Source organism: Clarias gariepinus, chromosome 25 (genome assembly GCF_024256425.1).
Source record: "Clarias gariepinus isolate MV-2021 ecotype Netherlands chromosome 25, CGAR_prim_01v2, whole genome shotgun sequence".
In the NCBI taxonomy this organism is placed as follows: domain Eukaryota; kingdom Metazoa; phylum Chordata; class Actinopteri; order Siluriformes; family Clariidae; genus Clarias; species Clarias gariepinus.
In genome coordinates this window covers 20,849,434-20,860,562 of record NC_071124.1, presented here as the reverse complement: position 1 = coordinate 20,860,562, position 11,129 = coordinate 20,849,434, and the positions used below count along the sequence as shown (strand labels likewise).

The 11,129-nt window shown below is 32.7% G+C and overlaps 1 protein-coding gene across 1 annotated transcript; it reads right to left on the bottom strand.

The window, feature by feature from the left end:
• Positions 1 to 6,345: 6,345 nt before the first annotated feature.
• LOC128513467 (transmembrane domain-containing protein TMIGD3-like) lies at positions 6,346 to 7,078 on the bottom strand. The gene is made up of 2 exons (XM_053487215.1): positions 6,778 to 7,078; positions 6,346 to 6,680 (listed from the first exon to the last, which is right to left on the bottom strand). Exons 1-2 carry the CDS (start codon positions 7,076 to 7,078, stop codon positions 6,346 to 6,348), a joined length of 636 nt encoding a protein of 211 aa, XP_053343190.1.
• Positions 7,079 to 11,129: the final 4,051 nt, after the last annotated feature.

Below are 11,129 nucleotides of genomic sequence, written 5' to 3'. Positions count from 1 at the left end.
CAAACCTGAAAAGTAAAACCATGAAAATACAAGTTATGTGACACAGTATACAGCAAATCATGAACAAAAGGGGAAAAAAGGGAAAAATACAATAATAATAATAATAATAATAATAATAATAATAATAATAATAATAATAATTGATGTTTTTATTATTATCATCATTATTAATAAGGAAACAATCACACTAGTAAGCAGCAATGTGTAGCCAACTATAGTGTATATTGTACCCCTAACTGGTGTAGTCCAAGAACAGTACAGATTTATGTTTATCTTTATAGTCAAGGTTAACCAGTATCATGACAAACCTGTGACAACAGGAAGTCATCAAAAGACCACAGCCAAACAAGCTCTCAGCAAGTATACATGTGCATCTATTACTTGTGCATCTTGTCTGACAGGAAATTTATAAAAGTCTGCAGCCATTTGCAGCAGTATAACAGCTAGCAAGAGTGAATTACCACACTGCAACCTGTAGCCAAAGTAATCTGCAGAACGACTGTCCATTATACAATATGTGAAGCTGCTGGTCATGTAAAGAGGTTGACATTTCAATTCAATTCAATTTTATTTGTTAGCGCCTTTAACAATTCTCATTGTCGCAAACAGCTTTACACAATCAAAACACTAATCTTGTTTGTGCCACAGAAAAGCATGGAGCTGCTTAACTGCTTTGCAGCCATTAAGGATCTCTCCCTCAAGCTGAACACAGTTCTATCTGTTTCTACTGTATGTGAACAGCTTTTAGCTGTGCTGGTCTTCTGTCGGCATCCAAGCAAATCATGATGGAGACTGTCACCATGAAAAATTAAATGATTGATTTATTTGCCCAAGTACATATTTTCAGCACTCATTCCGGCAAGAGAGAAGTGTGTTCATTTTATTTTCACAGAATAGAAAATCCAGTCCTGTGGTGGTATAATCTATATTTATACTACATTTAGCATATGTGTTTAGCATATTTTCATTAAATAATTAGAAAAATTTTATCATAACTTTAATATTTCTGGGATTTATGAATTAAATCATAAATCTAATTATAAAGTTAGAAAAACACCAACATTATTATTATTATTATTATTATTATTATTATTGAAAGTATCTATCTATCTATCTCATAAAATTTAAATGAAAGACAAAAATTAAATTCTTTTAAATATATCTTTAGAAATGTAAATGTATAAAATATGTAAGAAAAGAAAGGCTAAACGTAAAAACGTTGTATGGTATTAAGAAGCTGGACTGGTGTATACTGTGTGAAGGGAAATAATGACAGCTGATGTAAAAGGAATAGTATTGAGTTAACTTCAGCAGTTATGACATGACAGCTACCATAGGGAAATTGGCCTTTCCTGAATGACTGAGGCTCGTGTGACTATAATGTGGTATGAGTGTGAGGCATGTTGTCCTTGTCCTGATGGTTTGTTCATAATGCTGAGGATGAACATAAGACCCAGTAGAGATCTCTGAGGCACCAGCGACAGTTTCCTTCCAGCCAAACAGAGCATTAGTCTATTAAAATACATACAATTGCTGTGTAAAAACATATTCTCCACTTTCAAATCTTTTGCATATTTTTCACACATACAGTAAATGACTCAGGTCATCAAACCTACAATATTTTTATTATTCCACAAAAATAACGTAAGTACTGTAAATAAAATTGAAATAAACATTTATTTAAGGTTAAAATATTGTCCAAATTTGCCTGGCTATATGTGAAAAAGTCATTTTTAAGGCGTTAGAGCTCCAACAAACTATGATGAGAGCCATTATCCACAAATGGAGAAAACTTGGACCAGTGGTGAACCGTCCTAGGAGTGGCCGCGCATACCAAAATTACTCCAAGAGCACAACGTTGACTCATTCAGGAGCTCACAAAAGAACCCAGAACAGCATCTGCAAATGTGAATGTACTGTATCAGATTCAACTGAAAGACTTGGGAGGTCCTTAGTCCCCAGAACCATTTGGCTCTTCAACACTTCACTAAAAGTGCATGGGAATGTGGACTGGGAGATCTAGGCTAAGGCTTGTCTGCTATATACAGTACATCATGGTATTACATGCATAACATGTAAACTCTGTGATCTGTTAGCTTCAGTCTTTGTTCAGTTAGTTCAACTATTGAATTTTTTGCCATTACACACAGACAATTTCATTGTCATTTTCATGATTCATTATTTCTTTCTATTTACACAATTAATTCTTTACTATTTGCACTGTTGTCATGCATTACAATTAACATAATTTCTCTTATTAAAGGTATCTATCTATCTATCTATCTATCTATCTATCTATCTATCTATCTATCTATCTATCTATCTATCTATCCATCTATCCATCCATCCATCCATCCATCAAACTGCCGGCCTCACTTGCCTCAATTAAGGTCAGTGTTCATGATTCAACAACTCAAAGACTGGGCAGAAATGACATATCCATGGGAGAGTTTTAACGCAAAAACCACTGCTGATCAAAAAGAACACAAAGGCTCATTTCACATTTGCCAAAAACATCTTGATTCTCCCCAAAACATTTGGGCAAAAATTCTGTGGACTCCCTTCATACTGTTCTAGTCAAACAGTCAAACATGGTGGTGGTGTAATGGTCTAGGGGCTTCAGGATGGCTGAATATGGCTGACTTAAAACAATTCTGCATAAAAGAATGGGCCAAAATTCCTCCACAGAGATGTGAAAGATTAATTGCCAATTTATTGTAGTTGTTGCCTCCAAGAGTGTCACAAGCAGTTATTTGGTTTAGGGGCAATTATTTTTCACATTTGGCCAGTCTGGACAGCTTTTTTCCTTGATAAATGAAATCATCATTAAAAAACTGCATTTTTTCATTTTCCCTGGGTTCTCTTTTGTGTTATATTTAAGTTTGTTTGATTATCTGTTTGTTTGCTGAATAACAACAACAACAATAATAATATTAAAATCAATATTATTATTATTAATAATAATAATAATAATAATAATAATAATCACAAAAAATACCTTTTTACAGCACTGTATTTGAGCAGGTTATGTTCATACAGTATTTTTTTTCAATCACTCACCTTTTAATTGTAAACCACAGAGCTGTAGATGATCTTATCATCAACATCATTTGGTGACACCTGGAACAGGGTATGAACAGAGACTAATAAGAGCCTTAATATCAAACCGGTTCCAGGCAAATAAATTAATTATAATTAATTCATAGCTTGGATTGTACTGGAATGTACTTTATTTCAAATAAACTATTAACTTACAGTTTTCTTCTTGCAAACAATATTTTGGTAGGTCAGGTCCTGCTCATTAACGTTTGATGCTGAAGACTGTAAATAAAGATGCTTTAGTAAATCTTCAATAATAATTAACATATGTTACTATTATATTAAAACTACTACTACTACTAATAATAATAATAATGATGATGATGATGATAATGTTGAATGAATGGAGAAATGAATTGCTGCCTTACATTTGGCTGAGAAACAGTGCTGTATATAACACAAGAGTCTTTAGCCATTTCATCTGCGGACTTCAAACACACACACACACACACAAACATGCATACATCTTTTTAATGTATACATCAATTTATTAATAAAGTTATATTAATAAAATTATTGCTCACTTTATTCACCAAACTGTAAAAGTAACCTTAACTTGCATAACTAAACTAAAGCATAACTAAATATCTGGATTTTGTATTAAGTAGACATAAATATAAACACTAAGCTAATTATTTATAAACACTTAAGCTTAGTCATAGTCTGGAAAAAATTATTTGTTGTTATAGTAAAAAAAAATAACTATGGTGGAAAACAGTAACAATAGTTTATTAAAGGTACTTAAGGATACTACAGGAACTAAAGGGTACTGAAAAAAAGTATCATGATGATACTGTAGATGGCATTACATCACAAATGTAACGCAGTACTAACTGTGTGAAGAGTGGTGTTATTGCTCCTCATTTTGGTCCTGATTTGATTATCTGCTCCTGAAAGTTATAAAGAGAGAATAAAGCAAATTTACTCATAGAGTACTGAAATTATGATTTAGTTAAAATAATAATAATAATAATAATAATAATAATAATAATAATAATATTAAAAAGAAAAAAAGGGGAAGAATTGATCTGAGTGTTATACAGTATTTGTTGCATTTTATATCATGTTTTATCTGTGCCTTCTTTCTCTGTTTTCCTGTTTTTAATTTGCCCTGTGATGAAACTGTGTTTGACTCCTGACTGATTTATTTGACTACTTTGTCTCTGTCCTTATTAAAAACAACTGACATGTGTATTTTAAAATTTCTTGTTATTCAAGAAATTGCACCTCGGTCCTGTTCATTTTAAATAACAGAACATCAGCTGCACTATAAATCCAAATTTGCTCACTTTATTTAAAAGTTCCACTTTTACATGAAATTCATTAATACAACTAATACACAAGTATGATATGCTATTACCCTCAAAGTGTATTTTAGTCAACAAATAATTTTTCTGCACCCAAATAATAATAATAATTATATATATATATATATATATATATATATATATATATATATATATATATATATATATATATGACTACTTGACATACTTTTATCTTTTATACTTATGTTTGTTGGCTTATGGCAAGCGACCTCATTGCAAGGGACAAGCATACTGTACACTTACTCAAGTTACAGGACAAACATGCAAATGCCACCCACACAAACCACAGTTTCATCTTCTATAATACTTAACTAAACTAAAATACCATAATAGTTGGCTAAATAAAAGGCTCTGTAGGAGAGGTACAGTGGCTTAGTGGTTAGTGCTGCAAGTTGTCTTGCATCTAGAGCATTGGGGTTTTGAATCTTGCACTGGTTGTGTGGGCGAAGTTTACATGTTTGTCCTGTAGCTTATGTACTGTAAGTGTGTGGTTGAGCTCTGCAATGAATTTGCATTGCATAAGCCAACACAACTTAACTGTATTGTAACTAAATACCTGCATTCATTCATTTTATAAATTTCTACACAGATAAGGTGTAAGATAAAAAAAATAAAAGATATTTTCATCTGACAATTATATGTAATGTAGACATAGAGCTTGGAGCTTAGAAACACATGTATTTAATTTTGCGGAAATAAACAACAACAAAAAAAATTGCAAGAATTGCAAAATGAATAACACACATGAAACACTTACTGCATTTGATTCTTAGTATGCATATGACGATGACCAGTATCACCAGTAGCAAAAGAAAGGCCATCAGGTAACAGTAGATCAGGGTCTCACTCCCACTATGAATACACATGTATTTTACATGAGCCCTTGAGACATAAAAAGCTTTCAACTAGCAAGAAATTTAGTGTAAAGGTCAGATGTGGGCACTCACGTGGTTTCCTTACTGCTAGACACTGGAGTCACAGGTGCTGCTGTGGGGGAGAAATAATTACAATTTCTTAAAAAGAAGAGATGGACAATTGAATTAATTTATTTATAAATATGGATATCCAATGCTACCTGAAATGTGAGCTGGAACAGATCTATTAAAAACATAAAATAAGCTTGATTTTAGAAAAATACATAAGATCATGGTAATCCTGTCAAAGATCACCTGTACTTTAATGAATATTCCCTTCTTTTTAAAATCTTTTTAATACCTAATTTTTATTATTTTTTTTTTTTTTTCCAATTGTCTAGCTAGGTCTTGACTAGCACTTACATTTATAAATTAAGTCACCCTCAGTTTGTGAACTTTGTGTAGTGAAGGTATGGACAAGCCTGGATATGTCATTAAAGTTTTTTTTTATTTTTTTTTTTTACTTTGCACAATGTAGTAAACTTTATGGAGTTTAATTTAATTTTGCTACATGATCATAATTAATGGGTAAAATGGTACTTAGTTGATGCTTATTTCAAGCACAATTAAATGTAATCCATTCATTTCATAGAACACATCATATGCAAACTAGACATTTTTTAAGAACACCTGCTGACTGGCGCATTGACTAATGCTGTGACAAGCTGAATAAGCAAGTGTATACAGTTAGTGTTCCTAATAAAGTGGTCACTAAGTGTTTGTATGTCATGAAAATAGTAGTACCAGCAAGGTTATATCTCCTGTACTGGCCAAAGTGTACTTATCAAAGGGGTGTTTGTTTTGTACATTAGGCTCACATTATTCTTTGAATAAGTTATAAATATAGAAAATTTGTAAAACTACGTCTGACAGTAGCATGTCCAGATAAAATGGATATTTTGTACTTACGTGTAAATACTGACATGGTGAGTGGTTGTGGTCAATGGTTTAGTCACAACTAAGAAAAAAAAGTCAGTGTAATTTCCATCTAATCATATTTTAAATCAGGGATGAGTCTGTGTGATAATACCTGGAGGTGGATCACTGACACTGACGTGAACAGGAACCTGCAGATCTCCTGCACTGCACCAGTACCAGCCAGCATCACTCTTCTTCAGTCCTCTCATCTCCACACTAATGGATCCTCTCCCATCATCACTGAGCTTCACTGCTGAATTCTGGGATGTGACAGTCCTTTTAAATGTGATGCAGTACTTGTCTTTGAATCGGCACCACTGCTTCTCTTTATTCTGATACTCAGTGCTGTAGTGACACTGGACAGTAACACTGCCACCTTCTTCACCTCTCACTCTGCTGTCCTTCACAGACAGATCAAGATCTGAGAATATATTCACAGTACGTTATGTTTAATTAATTTTAAGCAACCTAAAAACCCTGATAAGTTCACTAATATTTTTCAGATTGTAACTTAATACCTGCTTTTACTGTGATATAAATTTCTTCTTTAACATCTGGCTCTGTTATGTCACCTATCTCTACAGCACACCAGTACCATCCAGTGTCTCCTGGCTGGAGATTTTTCATAGTCACAGTAAAGAGACTCTCAGCTGGGTTATCAGTCACTGTCACACTCTTCTTTGTTTGATTGGTATACGCCTGAATTTTGCAGGAATTGAAGTATGTACCATAGCACCAGTATTTCTTATGCTGTATATATTTTTTATTATAATCACAAGGGATAGTGACAGATGCTTCAGTTTTAAAATTAAAATTCATTAATGCCTGACTGGCAACACCTGCACACAGAACAGAAAAGCACTAATTTTACTATTCAGTGAAAATAAAATATTTCATAGTTGTTAATACAAGATATTGATGGTATAAATTCATTTTAAAACTTTAAACTTTTAATGCATTAATGATTTATTCTGTACATAAATCTAAAATATAATAAGCATGCTTGAGAAATATACTTACAGTAAAGGGTGAAAATAAAAATGAAAAAGCCGCTCATGTTAGATTCGTTGAATTAAACATGTGGTTTTCTTGCGTCCTGCTTCTCTGTAAAGTTCTTTTTGTGTCTGCAGTGTCTCAAGCAGTTCCTCTTCCTGGTAAGATTACTAGTGTAAAACCAAAATGTGCTTAATTTAATGCTGACCAGTAATGCAGATTAAATATCTGCTACACTGTCACAAATGATGGACATTTGCTTTAAATATACCAATCTAACCAATAATTAGTCCTGTGTGTATTCTATACTATATACCTCTTTAGATGTTGTAGTGTGTAAAGTAGTATCACTTACTATATAATTCAATTTAATTTTATTTTATTTGTATAGCACTTTTAACAATTGTCTTTGTCGCAAAGCAGCTTTACACAATGAAAAAAATTATTTAAGTTTACTTTAAATATACTTAAATTTTGTGTTATCTTTTCTCACATGAGCACACCAGTGGGTGGCAGCTCAGCAACTAAAGTATGATATTGCAATTCAAGCAAGTAATGCTAAGAAGGAGAATCTGTCAGCCCTGTACTACCAGAATCCAGACCTCATTTAATTAGTGTAAAATAATCCACATTTATGGCAAGCCTTAAATTGTTCACCAAGCCTAATATGGAATGGATGGATGGATAATCTCTAAGTGGAAGCAAGTTATAAGCAGGTTGTAAACAGTGTGCATAAAATTTCCAAAATAACACACTATAATAATTGTAATTATTTTCTAACTCATTCTTTTCTAACAAATAACACAAGTAACCAGCCTGTCCTTATGTCCTATAAAAGTTTTAAACAATTGATTCTTCAATTCTCAGCACTGGCAAAACGATGAAGTTCTGATTTGGACATAAAACAAGGATGTGCCTTGTCTCCAAATCAGAACTCCACTGGCTTTTTTTTTTTTTTAAACAGAAAGCACACCAGGGATCCATCACAGTGTATTTTACAGCAAGAGCTGAGGTGTTTGTATTCACTTCACCAATCTATCCAGTTTGAACAAGTTACATTTAGACCTTTTAAAGGAGGGTTAGAATCATAAATTATGCAATAAACCAAAAAAAAAAAAAACTCTTGAACAGCTAAATAAATTCTAAAGTTATTTATATATTGACAGTTAATGAAAGAGTATAGGAATACAAATAAGTTTATTTTATTTTATTTTTTTACTAAATGAAAGTCAAACCAATAATATCTCTGGTACTGTAATCCTGTTTATAACACTTATTTATTAATCATAAACAAAAAATGCATTTAAAAATTAAACAAGGCCAAAAAATAATACCATAAACTTATTGTTTATAGTTTTCTCTGATTGATTCTGACCTACTGCACTGTGGTAGTTCTTGAATTGAATAACACTTTGAGTGTTGCTCTCTGATCGGTGTGTCTGCCTCATGATCCATGTAAAAACCATAAGCAGAGGTGAAAGGTAACCTAGTACATTTACTTAATTTCTGGACTTAAGTTTATATTTCATTTATCTGTAATTAAATTGACTAGAATATTCTATATGCATTTCACTTCACTCAAAAGTATAGCGAAAACAAGTCAAGTACTGTGTATAAGTACTTTTACTCTGCGTGACGTCGCGTTACCTAACGACAATAGTGAGTAGCATTTAAAGCGTGAATACCGCCACCTGCTGACTATTATGTGTAATTGCGTGACTTGCTTTCCATTTGAGATGCCTAATAACGCAACAGAAGTTTAGGGAAGAGAAGCGGAGCTGCTCGCAGAGAGCAACAAAAACATCGGGAAATCGGAAAGCAGAGAGAGAGAGAGAGAATTTTTACTTAAAAAAAAAAACTACTGTAAGCGAATACAAGCCCTGTACATTTGATAATAAAATAAATTTAAAGGTCATTTCTGTACTTATACTCAAATACACAGGTAAATCCAGGACTTCGACTTTTACCTGAGTAATATTTGCCATAGGAAATATCTACTTTTACTTAATTACAGGATTTGTGTACTTTGTCCACCTCTGAAATGAGCTATTACCCCATCGGGATCACCAACAGTTTAAGTCATCAGACATTAGCCCCTTCATCACTGTTATTAAAAGCAAATGAGGGTTGAAAAGATGATTTTGCCTTTCAAGTGCCTGCCTCTCTGACTACGATCATAGATCAAAGTCTCACTCTCATTACAAACACATTTATTAACTGGCTGAATTAATTAAAGTGCAAAATATTATGTTATTAATTTATTGTTCAATCATATTACAATAATTTATTGTATGTGACTTTTGCCTTAAGTATACTGTATTTATATAGTGTATGTAACTGTACACTAAATATAGGTTTCCTGTTTCATGTGAACCCACGCAATCCATCATGAGATAGTTAAGTGGTCAGGCCTGTGTTTTTTTCATAAGCCCTTGTGACTTGAAAAGGTTTCAACTAAGGAACCATTTAGTGTAAAGGTCAGATGTGGACACTCATGTGGTTTCCTCACTGATAGACATTGAAGTCTCAGGTGATGAAGTGGGTGAAACAATGACAAGATAAACAGTTATTTAAAATAAGTACCTAAAGTAATTTTCTTACAGTATGTATATGTTCTTATAAATATGTGTCTTATCTGATGCTACCTGTAATGAAAAGAAAGTAAAGCGTGATTCCATAAATATACATAATATTAAGATGATCTTTATGTAGACACATTTAAATTAATATGCCCAATATATATTAATATACCCAATTTACTCTTTTTTCAATGTCAGTTATAAGCCCTGCACGGTGCTGCACCCATCATCCTGTTGTACTAAAGTTTTTTTGTTTTGTTTTTGTCTGCACAGGGTAGTAAACCATGTGGAGGTTAATTTAATGTGGCTACAGGATCATAATTACTAGGTAAAATGTTTGCTACCATATTGATGCTTATTTCAAGCTCACAATTTATTACACAATTAATTACAATCCACTCGTATTACATCACATGCCCATTTGGCTGATGATGTTATCACATAAATAAGCAGAGTATAGGTATTCCTAATAAAGTGGTCAGTAAGTGTAATTTTGTAAAGACGTGAGAAAGTAGAACTAGCAAGATAATATTTCATTTACTGGTCAAATGGTCATGTGTACAGGTCAAAAGGTGTTTGTTTTGCACATTAAGCTTATTTTCATTTTTGAATAAGTTATAAATGTTGGATTTTTTTAATCTGTAAAACTGGAGAGGACAAAAGCATGTCTAAATAAAATGATTTTTTTGTATTTTCATGTAAGTACTGACAGGGTGAGTGGGTGTGGTCTCTGTTTTAGCCACAACTAAGAACTAAGACCACAGCTCTGTAGAGACATTGGACTGTGACGCTGCCTACTTCCTTACTTCTTACTTTGTTCTTCTTTACAGACAGACCAAAATCTCAAAGTCATCAAAGTCAAACTAAGACACATCTGAGCACACATACTGTATACAGTCAGTTATGTATGATTCATTTTGAAAACATAAGAACACTAATAAATTTACTAATTATAGTTTGTAACGTGCTTTAACTGTAAGAAGGTATTCCTTAACATCTGGCTCCATCAATCACTGTCACTTTACTCCTGTGTATCACTGGCATATGTCTATGTTCGACTGAATCCAACAAAACATGTGACTTAAATAAACTAGCTGGTGCACCACTGTGCAAAACAAAAGTTTGCAATTTGGGAAAGAATTTCTGCAGTTTTTTGGAGAGTCTACTAATTTTGTCACAACTGTCATACTTATATTTTAACTAGAATTTCTAGATATTGTGTAGTAGCATCCTTGCCTTCATTTTGGACTTGTTCCAAATCATTTGACAAGCTTGCACAAAGAAACGTGGATACACAT